This window comes from Sturnira hondurensis, unplaced genomic scaffold, assembly GCF_014824575.4.
Source record: "Sturnira hondurensis isolate 20B ecotype Veracruz unplaced genomic scaffold, ASM1482457v3 Scaffold0015793, whole genome shotgun sequence".
NCBI classification, from domain to species: Eukaryota; Metazoa; Chordata; class Mammalia; order Chiroptera; family Phyllostomidae; genus Sturnira; species Sturnira hondurensis.
The window spans coordinates 3,368,947-3,385,149 of NW_028088424.1; the positions used below are offsets into that span (position 1 = coordinate 3,368,947).

At 39.6% G+C, this 16,203-nt stretch overlaps 1 protein-coding gene across 7 annotated transcripts in view; it reads right to left on the bottom strand.

Annotated features, from left to right (window-relative positions):
- Positions 1–16,203, bottom strand: part of USP28 (ubiquitin specific peptidase 28) — a 76,263-nt gene that overhangs the window by 23,403 nt on the left and 36,657 nt on the right. For 3 of the 7 annotated variants that reach the window (XM_037065642.1, XM_037065644.1, XM_037065640.1), the window contains exons 8-13: positions 16,024–16,097; positions 14,325–14,404; positions 12,745–12,893; positions 10,901–11,028; positions 5,952–6,047; positions 1,677–1,856 (exon numbers count right to left, since the gene is read on the bottom strand). In XM_037065642.1, the coding sequence (XP_036921537.1) occupies positions 1,677–1,856; positions 5,952–6,047; positions 10,901–11,028; positions 12,745–12,893; positions 14,325–14,404; positions 16,024–16,097 (707 nt within the window). Of the gene's footprint in view, positions 1–1,676; positions 1,857–5,951; positions 6,048–10,900; positions 11,029–12,383; positions 12,467–12,744; positions 12,894–14,324; positions 14,405–16,023; positions 16,098–16,203 lie in introns of those variants that run through there. The other 4 variants (XM_037065645.1, XM_037065641.1, XM_037065643.1 and 1 more) reach the window with 3 other exon arrangements.

A 16,203-nucleotide genomic window follows, 5' to 3' on the forward strand; every position in this document is an offset into this window, starting at 1 on the left:
ATGGGGGGCCTGGGGGCTACAGAAGGGACACTGAATTGTGGTTTGAGGGAAACAGCAGCCAATGCAGGGTTTCAGGCACAGGGACAGGATCTGACATATTTTAAATGCAGGAGTCATTCTGGCTCATATGGTGAAGGACTAGAGGGGGCAACTGCCATAACCCAGGCCAGGGACATCAGTGGGCTGAGCCCGTGAGGTGGTGAAGGTGGGGAGAGGTGGAAGATTCTGGATATGCCAACAGCATATGCTGACAGATGTGATGTGCAGTGTGAAAGAAAGAAAACCCAGGACAGCTCCTTATCCCCGTCCTACCCCCCCCCCCACCCCGGCAGCATTAATGCTCCACCACAAACACAGCCCAGATTATCCCAGATCCCCGAGAAGGCAGGAGCTCAGCCGGGGGTAGGCAGTACAGCCTGAACCTGACCCTGTTTTCCTGAGGCCTGTGAATATAGTCCATGTTCCAGAAGGTGCTCTAGGAGGCAGGAGGAGTGAGGCCCTAGAGGGGCTTGCTTCAGTCCACCAACCCCAGCTCTCTCAGAGGTTAGGAGCATTAGAGCTGGCCCTCTCCCCATCATCAAAAGCTGCTGATGCTTTCAGATGAGCTGACTTCACCCCTTATCTCCACTGGAAAGCTGATGCGAACCCCGGTACTGGCCATAATATCTTTTAACCATCATATCACGCGAGAAACTGTTTGCAATGTGGGTCCCTGGCCCTGAGAAGTGCTTTGCAATGTACTGAAGGAAGTACTGCTGTTGATTGAACAATTCTGCAGTTAAGACTTGATCTTTTTTTTTAATTCCCACCTGAGCATATGTTTATTGATTTTAGAGAGAGATGGAGGGAGAGAGAGAAAAACATTAATGTGACAGAGAAACATCATTCAAGTGCCTTCTGTACGCACCCCAACTGAGGATCATACTTGCAACCTAGGTTATGTGCCCGGACCAGGAATCAAATCTGTGCCCTTTTGGTGTATGGGATGACGCTCCAACCAACTGAGCCACCTGGCCGCGGCAAGATGCTCTTTCTTAACTCCCCCCCCAAAAAAAAAACCAAAAAACCTAACCTTTTAATAAATAGGTTCTAGTGTTTTTTGTTTGTTTGATTTTTAAATGAGGACATACACATCAAATCTAATGCAAGCTGACCCTCCAGGCTACGGAGGGTGCCCACTGTGCCTCAGCCAGAGCAGAACCAGAGGGCTCACAAGACTTCGCTTCCCTGCTTCTCCCCTGGATAATCTCCCTAGGCCGTCCTCTTCAATTGCTAGCCAGTTCTTTCCACGTTCTAATTTTCTATTTGTGAAGAAGCCTCCCTTTCCTTGAGGAAAGGAAAGGGAGGCTTTCCTTTTGTGCACACTTCACTCAGTTTACTTAGTCATGCACACTTTCAGTAGGAAGAATAAGATGTTTAGAAGAGCAAGAGCTGAGGTCTCCTCTCATTCCAGATAACTCAGGGAGCATCTGAACCCCAACCGTCCTGTGGGCAAGGTGAGTGCCTGGTGGAAATTTGCACAGTCTCCCAAGCGACAGTCGGCAAAACCCTTTCTTTGAAGACAGAACGCTCACAGACCTTGAGCTCATATGGGGTGAGTGTTAATCAGCTGGAAAGATGGTGCACAGTTCAAATTAAACACAACAATATGTATATATTATTAAAGAATTCATTACCTTTCCTTGGATGTCAGGTCAGAGACGGGGCAGTGCACTGGAGAAAGTGGTAATGTCATGCTTGTGTCACTTTGAGACACAGAGCTCTCCGAGCACGGTTTTGTACTAGCAAATTCAATCACGTACTTCAGCATGTCCGGGAGTGGGAACCGAGCTGGGCCTGAGCCATACTTCACATACCTAAGAGGCAAAGACAATGGTACTCTAGTGGCCGTGTCTGTCTTATATTTCGAGGCCGACAAGAGATCTGTTATTGTGTGAAGAGTCAATGGAAAAGCTATTGCTAAAGCCTACACAATATTTAATACATTACTCAAAAAATCTATAGGGCAAAAGAAAATCTCTAACTACAAAAGTAAAAATTCTTAACCTAAATTTCTATACCTGGCAGAAAACATTTCAAATGGGCTCCTAATCAAAGTCATGCCAGTTATTCTTTCTCCTACTATCATATCCCATTTAGGCTCCAATCCTAAAAGTAAATGCTATTTCTTAAGGGAAAATAGAAATATTGCCAGTACTCAAATCTGAAAATTATGCGGGTGAACTAGTACCCAAGAGTTTTCTTCGCCGTCCTGTACATCAACCACTTCGCAATTATTAGGGAAAAAAGGAAAGAAAGCTGGAGAGGGGAAGTGGGCATTGATAAAGGTTGAAGTTTGAGAAAACTAGCAAATCTTTCTTTTGCAGAGCCCTGAGTTCCCTGTTATTCACACACTAGACAGCACAGACCAGGCATGAGATGTTCAAGATTTCTTTGGGATTAGTAACTCATAAATATCTGAAGTGTGTAGCCAAAATAGCTAGCAAATTTTAATAATACCTAATATTCTGCCATTATGAGCCCATTTTAGACTCAGTAAAGAAATTTACTTTGATGAATTCTACAGTTCACTGGAGTAGACAGAGTTTAAATGGTACAATAATTAAGTTGACCAACTGGTACAAGTAAAGTCTGTAATTCTGAGAGTCTATCTACATAGAGTCACTCCACATTTTTCTTCTCTGAATAAAGCGAAAAAAAGAAAACAGCTCTAGAACTAGGAAGAAGGAAAAGTGCCTGTTTCTGTATCAAAAAAAAAAACCACTATGAAATGAAAACACCAGTGGAAAATAAGTACAGTGCAACTCAAAGTCAACCACATGTTAGAGGATACAGAGCAAATACACTTTGTCTTCACTAACAGAGGAGAAACGGAATGACTGCTGCTGTGGATCCGGATACTGCAGAGAGTTCCAAGTTTCATTAAAAAAGGATATTGAATATGCAAAGCTAAAGGAACCTCAAAGAACTGTTCTATTCCTCGGATATATTTCCTTGCCTTAATTTCTATTATCAGCTTATCTAAACGCTTTCTTTCAAGATCTACTTTCTCCATGAAATCTTTCCCAATATGTCATCCTCCCAATGCTGGAAAAAACATCTTTTGTCTCTGAACTCCTATAGTATACAAATCAAACTTCTAATCTACCCAATAATGTATCTTCTTAAGCCCTAAGTGTTTGCTGAATTAATTAACACACTACTGTCCTGGACCAAAGGAAACATTTTCTTACTAGCAATGCAATATTAATAATCTGCCACAGGATTTTAAACCATCATTTTATATGTGATTCTGCAGGTCTGCTGTATTTTAATATGATACTCATATAAAATTTCAGGAAAAAATTTTCTCTAAGAAACATCTCTTCACCCCTGGCTGGTGTGGCTCAGTGGCTGAGTGCTGGACTGCGAAACAAAGGACTGTCAGTTTGATTCCCAGTCAGGGCACATGCCTGGGTCATGGGCCAGGTCCCCAGTAGGGGGCACACAAGAGGTAAACACAACACACTGATGTTTTTCTCCCTCTCTTTCTCCGTCCTTTCCCCTTGCTTTAAAAATAAATACAATTTTTTAAAAAAGAAAAGAAACTTATCTTCAATTTTATGACATTATTTTCCTGTTTTTTAATTGAATTCCGTCATATCAACTACTTCATACAATGCAGCATCTGCATTAATTTAGTAAAGTTGGAGCAAAGGTTGTTTTAAAAAAGATACCTACACTGTATGTTTAAAAAATCTTATTTTTAATTTAAATTTTTAAAAAATATTTTATTTATTTATTTTTAGAGAATGGAAGGGAAGGAGAAAGAGAGAGAGAGAAACATCAATGTGTGGTTGCCTCTTGTACACCCCCTACAAGGGGAATCAAACCAGCAACCCTTTTGTTTGCAGGCCAAAATGCAATTCATTGAACCACACCAGCCAGGGCTTATTTTTAATTTTATATCAAGGTTATCTTAGAGAAGAAATGGTGAACTTGTTTTTTAATAATAAAAAACCACCTAGAAAGAAAATTCAAATACAAAATAGTGTAAAAGAAACCACAGTCCTGGCTGGTGTAGCTCGGTGGATTGAGCACAGGCCTGCGAACCAGAAGATCGCGGTTCGATTCCCAGTCAGGGCACATGCCTGGGTTGCAGGCCGGTTCCCTGCAGGCCAACTCCCTGCAGGGGACGCATGAAAGGCAACCATACATTGATGTTTCTCTCCCTCTCTCCTTCCCCTCTAAATATAAATAAATAAATAAAATCTTAAAAAAAAAAAAAGAAACCATAAAAGTCACCCACCTCCATCTCAGTCCCACTACCTAATGGTATTCATGAACAGTGTCTTGTATATTTATTTTCCCAGGAGTATGTCACACATAAACAAGCACTTTTTTAAAAAAAAGATTTTATTTATTTCTAGAGAGAGGAAGGGAGGAAGAGAGGGAGAGAAACATCAATGTATGGTTGCCTTTCATGCGTGCCCTGCTGGGAGTTGGCCTGCAGGGAACTGGCCTGCAACCCAGGCATGTGCCCTAACTGGGAATCGAACCGCAATCCTCTGGTTCGCAGGCCTGTGCTCAATCCACAGAGCTACGCCAGCCAGGGCCAAACAAGCACTTAAAAAAAATTACCCAAGTTAAATTATCTGAAATTTAAAACTCATTTTATTTATAAAAGACCAATATCATACTACAGAAAATGCTCTGATACACTGTTTTAAAATCTAAATAAACCTGAATGTCTTGTGGGTTACTGGTAAACTGAATATTTTGAGCTATAATACATCAGGCATATTTCATTCTATAAAAACAATTAAAACTTTCCGGTCTTAAAAAGTATCATTAAAACTTTAAAAGTGGCCCTGGCTGGTGTGGCTCAGTGGATTGAGCGCGAGCCTGCGAACCAGACGATTGATCGCTGTTCGATTCCCAGTCAGGGCACATGCCTGGGTTGCAGGCCAGTTCCCAGCGGGGGACACCCGAGAGGCAACTGTACATTGATATTTCTCTCCCTCTCTCCTTCCCTTCCCCTCTAAAGGTAAATAAATAAAATCTTAAAAAAAAACCTTAAAAGTGAAATACTGTTGCAAGGAGAATTCTGTAAATCATTCTCAGGACAAAATTTGAGAAATCAATCCTCAGCTTAAACACTAAGACAAAGAGATGATCCATCACAGTTGTTTTGGGTAAGTCCTCCCTAAGTGAGAGAGGGAGCTGGGAGCAGAGGGAACTACAGGTACTAGGTCTATCACAGACTGGTATGCAAAGCACTGCCTTTCAGAAAAATTAATGACTGAGCAATGAAGTTGGGTAGAGGTGGGGTGATGACAGCGGCAAAACTGTTAAGCAGATAAAGGGGAAAAAAATACTGACAGTGTATGAGATTCCTTCCTAAATGCTAAATCAATCAAATCTGTCTTGACTAGAAAATTACATTGGCTCCTCCCTTAGGAAATCATAGGGGTAATGCCACAGAAAAAGTGTAAAATAAACAAACAAAAGGGAGTGATTTCTCTATAAGACAAAAAACTTGGTATGTATCAGAAATATTAACCCTTTTAATCAGTTAGCACTGCTCTGGGTAGAACAGCACTTTTATTTGTTTGTTTTGCTTTTCGCCTTTCCCAGACACTTCAGAAACTGCTTTCCCAAGACAAAGGGAGAGAAGTACTATGACAACTACCTCCCTCATGCTTGTGAAAAGGTGGCAAGGCGGGAGGCAAAAGCAAAGGGCTATGAAATCAGAAGGTGCGCCCCCTGCGACGCACTGCCAGCAACTGACTACGTGGCTCAGGGTCGCTTAAGTCCCTGGGTACGTGAAGACTGCTTGCACACTTGGAAAAAATTTTTCTTACTTTATAATACACTAGCTAAGACTCAAACTCTGAATTAATTTTACGAACAAATTATCTGAATTTAATGTTCCACTCCTATACCTCTAAGCACAGGGGTCCTTGATTTACCTTTCCAATTTTTGCTGTAGGACTTTTACTTCCTCCTTCAACTTCCGAATACACTCTCTCTTACTTCGAACAAGCTCTTTGTTCCTGTACATGTACCTAAAAAAAAAAGGCCCCAAACACAATTTACATTTAAAAACATTGATAACACTAAGTCTCAGCAAACTAGGATACAAGGAAACCCTCAATTAGACTAAGGGCATCTATGAAGACATAGTTAACATCATATTTAAAGGTGAAAAATGTAAGGTTTCCCCTGGAGGCACAGCCTGGAGCTAATGAGGTTAAAAAAACCAATTACAATAAAATTAAACATGAATTTAAGGATAAACAATTAAATATGTGCAAGAACTGTACAATAAAAACCACAAAACAGTGAGAGAAATTCACAAAGCATTAAAGAAATGAAGCTGTCCTACATTAATGGATTAAAGGACTAAAACTTGTTAAATCAATGTCCCCAAATTGATCTACAGATTCAATGCAATCCAATCAAAATCTCAATTGCTATCAGGTTGAAATTGACAAGCTGATTCTAACTTTACACAGAAATGCAAAGGACCCGGGTAACCAAAGCAATTTTGAAAAACAGAAAACAAACTTGGAGAATTTATACTGAGGTCAAGATACGTAATAAAACCACAGTAATCAAGACAATGTGGCACTGACATAAGATGAGACCACACACAGAGACCCCAGAAACAGACCCACAAATATAAGTTGAATTAATTGTGACGAAAGTCCCAAAGTAATTCAACAGGGGACGGGAGAGTCTGTTCGACAACCGGTGCGAGAATAACTGGACGGCCAAAGGCTGCCTTCCCCTCTCCTGGAAAAAAAAGAAAATCCCTTTACCTCCCACTGCATACGAATATAAACTCTGAAAGGGTCACAGACATGAATCTAAGAGTTAAAATTACAAAACTTTTAGAAAAAAATGGAAGAAAATCTGTGTGATCTTGGTTTGGCAAAGATTTCTTAGTGAGAAGATAAAAAGCACAAACTGTAAAAGAAAAACTGGTATATTTCACTTCATCAAAACTCAAACTCCTGCTCTTTAAATACACTGGGAAAAAAACAGAAGAGACAAGCATACAGGATACATCTGAATTTGTATCTAAAACACATTTTAAAAAAAACTCTTAAAACTCAATAGGAATAAAACAAATCCAGATAAAGAAGTGGACAAACTACTTGAACAGACACTTCCCCAAATAAAATATACAAATGACCATTAATTACATACACACAAAGTATGTAATTACATACTAACACCATTAGTTATCAGGGAAGTATAAATAAAAAATAAGACAGTCCTATAAACCCATTATAATGGCTAACGCTAAAAAGACTGATAATTCCCCGTACCAGCAAGAATTTGGAGCAAACGGAGCTTTCATACACTGCTGGTAGAAATACAAAATTATGCAGCCACTTTAGAAAACAGTTTGGGAATTTCTTATGAACATGTACTTTTCATACAACCCAGCAATCTCACTCCTGGGTATTGTACCCAGAAGCACTAAAACCCATACCAAGACTTTTATGCAAATATTTACAGCAACTTTACTCATAATAGCCTAAAAGTGGATACATCCAAAATGTCCACCAACTGGTGAATGGAAAAAATACTGTGGAACATCCATGCAAAGGAACATTACTCAGTAATCGTAAGGAACAAATCACTGATACAGGCAACGACATGGATGAATCTCAAAATCATAATCATAAACGAAAGAAGATAGCCACACCAAGGTATACACTAAATATTAATGTTCTTAATTATAACATTATAGAAATGCATACCTAAAGGGCTAGAAAACGCGGGGTGGAGCCAAGGGATGGACTGCGAAGGGCACACATAACCTTTTGGGTGATGGAAACGCTCTGTATCTTGACAGTGATGGCAGTTACCGGGCTACATACATTTGTCAAAACTCATTGGCTGTATACCTAAAAGTGGTAACTTTTTTCAAATGGAAACTATACATCAATAAACCAGACTAGAAAGAGACTGTGGGTACTCCACATACTGTTCTTCACTCTCAAATTGCAGGTCTTCACCTAAAACCTAGCTCCCCAAATTGTGGTACAGAGATAAGCAGCAGCATTACCAGCACCCTGAGAGCTCCTCAGAAATGCAAATGCTTATTCTATCCTGGTGGCTCAGTTGCAATTGACTGGAGCACCATCCCATATACCAAAAAGGTCTCAGGTTTGATTCCCAGTCAGGGCACATACCTAGCTTGCAGGTTCCATCCCCTGTCAGGACACATATGGGAAGCCACCAACCTATATTTCTCTCTCTCACTGATGTTTCTCTTTCTCTCTTCCTTCCTCTCTCTCTAAAATCAATAAACAAAACTTATTCTCAGATAAGGATTAAAAAATGATTTATGGCCCTGGCTGGTGTAGCTCAGTGGATTGAGCTCGGGTCTACGAACCAAGTCAGGGCACGTGCCTGGGTTGCAGGCGAGTTCCCAGCAGTGGACCCAAGAGAGGCAACCATACATTGATATTTCTCTCCTTCTCTTCCCCTCTAAGGATAAATAAATAAAAAAATTAAAAAAAGATGACCTATCTGAATTTTTTTTAAAGATTTTATTTATTTATTTATTTATTTATAGAGGGGAAGGAGAGAGGTAGAAAACATCAATGTATGGTTGTCTTTTGTGCATCCCCTGCTGGTAGTTGGCCTGCAAGGAACCGGTTTGCAACCCAGGCATGTGCCCTGACTGGGAATCGAACCGCGATCGTCTGGTTCTCAGGCCCGCGCTCAATCCACTGAGCTACGCCAGCCAGGTTGAATTTTTTAAAAAATGATTTATATGCATAATATACTTAGTATGGGCTCACTTCTGCTGCAATGTATCAAGAAGACACACTTCCAGCCAAAATGGAAGCATAGGTAGACACACTGTGCCTCCTTCACACAACCAAAAGAAGGACAACAATTTAAAAGCAAAAAAACCCCAGAACTGACAGAAAATCGAACTGTATGGAGGTCTGACAACCAAGGAGTTAAAGAAGACACATTCATCCAGACCAGTAGGAGGGGTGGAGACCAGCAGCCGGGTAGAGAGAACTCGCAGCAAGGCGACAGCTGGAGGATGGGGGCAAGTAAGTCTGCCCCTCACAGACCCAGCCAGGCAGCAGATTGGGGACTGGGCAGTCCCACATTCACATGCAGATAAACTGGGAGGAACAACTGGGGAATGAGACAGACGTGCTATCCAGGGTTCCAGCCCAGGGAAATAAAGCCTCAAACTTCTAATTGAAAACCCCTGTGGGGGTTGAGGCAGCAGCAGGAGAAACTCCCAGCCTCACAAGAGAGTTCATTGGAGAGACCCACAGGGTCCTGGAATGTACACAGCCCACCTACCTGGGAATCAGCACCAGAAGGGCCTACTTTGATTGTGGGTAGTGGGGGAAGTGACTGAAAACCAGCAGAAAGCAGAGCAAGTGGCACTGTTCCCTCTTGGCCCCTTCCCCACATACAGCGTCACAACACAGCAACATGGGTTGCCCTGTCCTGGTGAATACCTAAGGCTCACCCCTTACTACATAACAGGTGTGCTGGAACAAAAAATATGGCCCAAATGGAAGAACAGATCAAAGCTTCAGAAAAAATACAACTAAGTGATGAAGAGATACCCAACCTATCAGAAGCACAGTTCAAAACACTGGTAATCAGGATGCTCACAGAACTGGTTGAATATGGTTACATGAAAAAATGAAGGCTATGCTAATTCAAATAAAGGAGAATGTACAGGGAACCAACAGTGACAGGAAGGAAACTGGGACTCAAATCAATAAGTTGGAACAAAAGGAAGAAAGAAACATTCAACCAGAACAGAATGAAGAAACAAGAATTCAAAAAAATGAGAGGCTTAGGAACCTCCAGGACATCTTTAAACAATCCAACATCCAAATCACAGGGGTACCAGAATAAGAAGAGGAAGAGCAAGAAATTGAAGACTTACTTGAACAAATAATGAAAGAGAATTTCCCCAATCTGGTAAAGGAAATAGTCTTCCAGGAAGCCCAGGAAGCTGATAGTCCCAAAGAAGTAGGACACAAGGAGGCACACACCAAGGCACATCATAATTATGTTACCCAAGATTAAAGATAAGAAGAGAATCTTAAAAGCAGCAAGAGAAAAGGAGACAGTTGCCTACAAAGGAGTTCCCATAAGACTGTCAGCTGATTTCTCAAAAGAAACCTTGCAGGCAAGAAGGGGCTGGAAAGAAGTGTTTGAAGTCATGAAAGGCAAGGACCTACATCCAAGATGACTCTACCCAACAAAGCTATCATTTAGAATGGATGGGCAGATAAAGTGCTTCTCAGATAAGGTCAAGTTAAAGGAGTTCATCATCACCAAGGCCTTATTATGTGAGGGTGTAAGTCCCTTTAACATCCCCTCTATGTAAGTTAACATTCTGAAATGTTAAAGGGACTTATCTAAGAAAAAGAAAATGATAAAAAATATGAACAGTAAAATGACAACAAACTCACAATTAACAACCAAATCTAAAACAAAAACAAACTAAGCAAACAACTAGAACAGGAACAGAACTAGAGAAATGGAGATCACATGGAGGGTTATCAGCAGGGGAGTGGGAGAGAGAGAGGGGGGGAAAAGGTATAGGGAATAAGTAGCATAGATGGTAGGTAGAAAATAGGGGGAGGATAAGAATAGAACAGGAAATGTAGAAGCCAAAGTCATATATATTACCTATGGACATGAAGTAAAGTGAGGAGCATGTGCAGGGCAGAGGGGAATAAAGGGGGGAAATGGGACAACTATAATAGCATAATCAATAAAATATATATATTTTTAAAAACTAAATAAATAAATAAAATCTTTTCAAAAAATCAGTTTGTCAAATTCTGAATAAAAGCCTGTTGAAATTTGGGGGGAAAAAAGAAGACAATCCATCAGCAGCACTCACCTGTCCATGTAAATGATCTGAGGAAATTCCAGTTTATTGTGAATTTTCTCTGGCTGACCAAGGGATTGATTGAACTCGAATCTTGAGAGTTCAAAGGTCAATACTGGAGGTAGTTTTGTAAACCAACACTATGTCAGGAGTAGAAATGTGGGAGAAAGAAGTTATTTTTAGGAAATGGCAACAGCCAGATTTAAAATACCCCTCATCAAATTTGTTCTTTTGGTATAGAATTTACATTCAAAATAAACTCACACTAGAGCTTTTGTTCAATCTCATATCCTAAGGGAAATGACGACTCAGAATCATGCCCTCACTGGGAATATGGTTGAGCGTTCCTCTATACTCCAACTCCACTATCATCCTCAGAAATGACCATCCTTAAATAAGTGAACTGCACCAAGCACCTATAACTCACTCATTAAGCCATCAGTACTCAGGAGATTGAAAACCTGAAGAAAATGGCTAGTCTAACCAAAGAATTAGAAATTATGATCTAAATAGCATGTAAATAAGGAGATAACTATCTCTGTGAATCAGCTAAAAAGACTAATATGTGTACATATATTACAAACTATTTATTTATAGTCTATTAACCATAATTTGAATCCTCTTTATGTCTAAAGAAGATTCAAAATGAAACCTGAAATAGCCTCATGATTATGAGTTCTCAACTTTCTGAGAAAACTTCTCCATTCCAACAATACAGCCTTCTTCTAAGAGACTCCAACAAATGAACCCACAATGTTGCCTTGAATTTCAAGAAAAGAAAGCCCTAACTTATAAAAAGATCTCAACTGTCACTCCTCATAGACGAGGAACAGCTAAACCAGGAAAGGCACTTCTGTTCAATTCACCTGTATGCCGGAGGTCTTTATGAACAGCTTTAAACTGCCCCTTCACCAAAGGTACAGACGGCCGCACTCCCTTCACATACCCTTGTCGGCACGAGGTGAACCCGATGGCCTGAGCCCAGAGGGCCAAGCCCAAGCAGGCACAATGATTTCATATATATTTACCTATTTAAAGAGTCCACACCCTTGAATAAAGGTCTGCAGAGGGCTGAGTAGCTAATAAACACGCCCCATTTTGTAAGCACATTCATCACAGAGCTCCGCTCAGCTCTGCCAATCAGGACTTAGAACATGTTAGGCTCCCTACTTTAATGCAAAAAAGCTTTTCTTTCTCCTATAGTAATTATTGAATTGAACTCATCAAATAAGCTGCAATTTTGTCTCAAAATGTATGATGAAAAGAGAATAATCCAAGCTGTGTGGTGTTGACACCACTGCGGCAAATGCAACTCACTCGTTCTTCACCCAGCTGGAATTTTGAGATATTAATCACCCTTGTTCTCCCTTCAATATCCCTTTTTCTTTCCAACCCACAAAAATAAATAAACGAATACAAAATATTAAGGCAAAGGCAGAAGTTACAATCGAAAACAGTAAATACTATAATAGGGAAAATATTCTAAATGGCATACCATAGGAGTTAATCACTGTACTTTTACCCTCCGAAAATATGGAGGCAGTGGGTTCTCCCTACTCAGGTACAGGTAGGCTTCAACAGAAAGAGAGAAACTTGATCATACTTGAAACATCAGAAGCAGCATGCAACCTTTATACGATTAACTCAAATTCCAAGTTCATACTTTGGTAAATAATTTATTTGTCAAATAGTTAAGACTCAGTAACTCATATCAACTCATGACAAACTTCAGACTAGTTCAAGTTCTGTTAAGTGTAAAGTTATTTGACATGTGACTGGAAAACGAATGGCCCAAACAGTCAGTCCTAGTGCACTGGCTTTGTCTTTGGCAAACCAAATAAAAATAAGCAACTCACCTCTTGTCCATACTTCACTGAATGATCAGAAGGAAGCAGCTCGACATCACCCTCCACCATGGCCCCTTCCAAACATTCGTCTAAGTTGCGATAGCCATTTACCTGAAGGGGATACTGGCCGAAGGTCTCATTGTTACAAAAGGACTTTCCTAAACAAAGAAACAGATTGCTTTTTAAAAGACATCACTACCATAGCACTATCTAAAGCCTTTTTTTCTGGTACCACAGGGACATTATCTTCTTAATTCAACAACAATCTGCAAACTGATGTAAAGTGCAACCTGTATGAACCAGTGAATCCAGGCACTGATCATTAACAACAGCTAACATTGCAAAAACAAGGGCAACCAGACATTAAATGCCTCCAGGTCAAGACTATCCCACCACCTGTAAATTTCGCTTGCCTAAAAAAGCCTTACCTGAATCCAGTTTCTAGATCCAACTACTAATTTATGACAAGAGGAGTAGAGAAGAACATGTTAAGCTATATCACAGGTATGCAAGCGGCAAAATTTCAGAATGTGGGGATATAAATACTAGAGAACAAACAACCCAATTTCTTTAAAAAAATTCAAGGAAAAAAGACTGACAGATGAGGGAGAGGCTATAGATGTTGAAAAGATATTTAAGCATATCAGCCAATCATAAATGAACCACATTTGGATCCTAATTAAAAAAAACTGTACCCTGGCCAGGTGGCTCAGTTGGTTGGAGCATCATTCCACACACCAAAAGGCTGAGGCTTCAATACCTCGTCAGGGCACATACCTAGGCTGCAGGTTTGATTCCTGGTCAGAGCACGTATGGCAGGCAACTGATCAATGTTTCTCTCTCTCTCTCTCTCTCTAAAAGCAATGAAAAAATGTCCTCGGGTGAGGATTAAAAGAAAAAGAAACTAAAAAAAACACCACTCACATTCTCCCTCCATATATAATTATACAACAAATTAACAATTTGAATACTGACATTTCATGTAAGAAATGCTATTTTCTTTGGAGTGACAGTTTTGTTTTATTTTTTTTAAAGAATATCAGAAGGGTAAGAGCAGGCAGGGGTTACATGGGGAATGACTGGCCATGGGCTGACAGCTGCTGAGTTAATGGAAGCTTTTATACTAGTCTATCCATATGTATTCAAAAATCTCTACAGTCGGAAAACAAAAAAAGCCTCATGTGCCCACCAAGTGGCTTCTTTAGTAGACAAACATTTTTGGCAGCCTAACATAATAAAACCTTTTGAGATTAAATATTACATTGGAAAAAGCCAACAGAGAAAACTGAGTTACATCACCGTGTGTCTAAAATTAATACTAGATTTGAGCAATGCTAATGTTACACAATTTAATGTAACAACACTGAGATAACGATCAGGCCCATCTTATAGGTGAAGAGATCAAGGATCCAGGAGCTCACACAATCTGTCCATGACAAACACAGTATATATACTAAGAGGCAGAGCCAACATCCAGACCTGTGTTTGTCAGATTCTCAAGCTTTTTCACTACACTGCCTTCCCAAATTGATACAGTCATACAGAGTTGGTCACAGGACTAGCATCAACATTTAGAGCAGAGAATTTACCTTCACGAACCCCTTCAGTGAGGAAAGTACCGTAGAATAACTGCACCATTGGATTTTCAGATTTGTTCCTGGGATTGCTGCTTTTAAAAAAGGAGACAACTTGGTATCATTTGGATTAGGTAAGCACTACACTAAACCCAACCATCACTCAAAAGCAAAAATAGGACATGTTCATTAAACTCCAAAGAGCCATGTACTGTCTAAAATAAGTAATGAATTATTTCAATCCAAACATTCATTGAACAAGTATATGCTAAAATCTGAAAACACAAAGATAACAAGGCATGATCCCTGACCTTAAGGAGCTTAAAGTCTAATACATGTATTTGTATACATTCCATATATATCTCTCTCTCCAAGGTAGACAAGGTATAGAAGTAGTACATAGATAAGGAGGAACCCTCTTGTGCAGATCGGCAAATACACAGAAAAAAGTTTTCCCAGTGGCATAATAGTAATGGAATGAAAACACAGTTGACCCTTGAACAATAAGGAGGTTAGGGGGAAAGGTGAAAATCCATGTATACTGCCCTGACTGGTGTGGCTCAATGGACTGGGCATCATCCTGCAAACCACAAGGTTGCCGGTTCGATGCCCAGTCAGGGCACATGCCTGGGTTGTGGTCCAGGTCCCCAGCTGGGGGCATGTGAGAGTCAAGTAATCAATGCTTCTTTTGCACATTGATGTTTCTCTCCCTTCTTTCTTTCTCCCTCTCCCTCTCTCTAAAAATAAACGAATAAAATCTTTTAAAAAATCTATGTGTAACTTTGATGCCCCGGAAACTTAACTACTAATAACCTACTGCTGACCTGAAGCCTTACTGACAAAATACACAGTTGATTAGCACATATTTTGGATGTTATGTATTATATGCTTTATTCTTACAGAAAACTAGAGAAATTATTAAAAATCATAAAATACATATATATTTTCTGCACTCATGACATACCTAAGTTTTTCTTAAACTTCAAAAATAAATCTAAAATGTGGTTCATCTCTAAGTTTTCTCAAACTATCACAAATCTCCAAAAAGCTTTTCTAATATATTCAATGAAAAAAAATTAATGTGTATATGGACCTACACAGTTCAAATCCATGTTGTTCTAGGGTCAACTATAGTTTATATCTATAAGCCCATCTTAGATTGTTATTAACTATGTATGTTTCTACATACACAGCTGTCTTATAATATACTTTCTTCTACATAGAGTTCTAGCAATTCAGAAAATAAATTTCCCAGCACCTGTAATGGGGGAGGGATACCTGTATCTTTGTACTGAATTTCACTTCTTTCAGTGACTGATATGACTAAACACTATTCTCTAACAGTCTACATAGATTTCAAAAGTTGTCTTAGATTAAATTTTATGTATCTATATTAGACCACCATGTTACATGACAAGACACATAAAATGTGTCACATCCACACATTTTATAGCACAGGCTATGACTTTGACAAAGTTAATGTTTTGGTAAAAAAAAATATATACATATACATGAGTTGACATGATTACCTATATCTTCAAAAAGAAAAGCCAAAGGCAATGGGATACACAAGGACAAATATATGAGTGGTTACCCATGAAGTTTTGTAAAAACCAGCAGTCTCTACTTGAGATGAGTAATCTTCCCCCTTATCATAATTCTCACTGGACCACTGTGAGTAAGTAGGAGGTACAAACAAATCCTTGACACTCACTTAGTAGCAACAGCTAGCTGGAATGCATCCTCTAGCCAATCCAGAAGCTTGTGTGTGAATTCACTGACATCTTGCTATAAGAGAGGAAATAAAAATTTGCATTTGAGTTAGTCTCAAGACTACACTTAGGGAAACAAACATTTACTCTTACCTCACCACTGACTAAGATTCTATTACCAT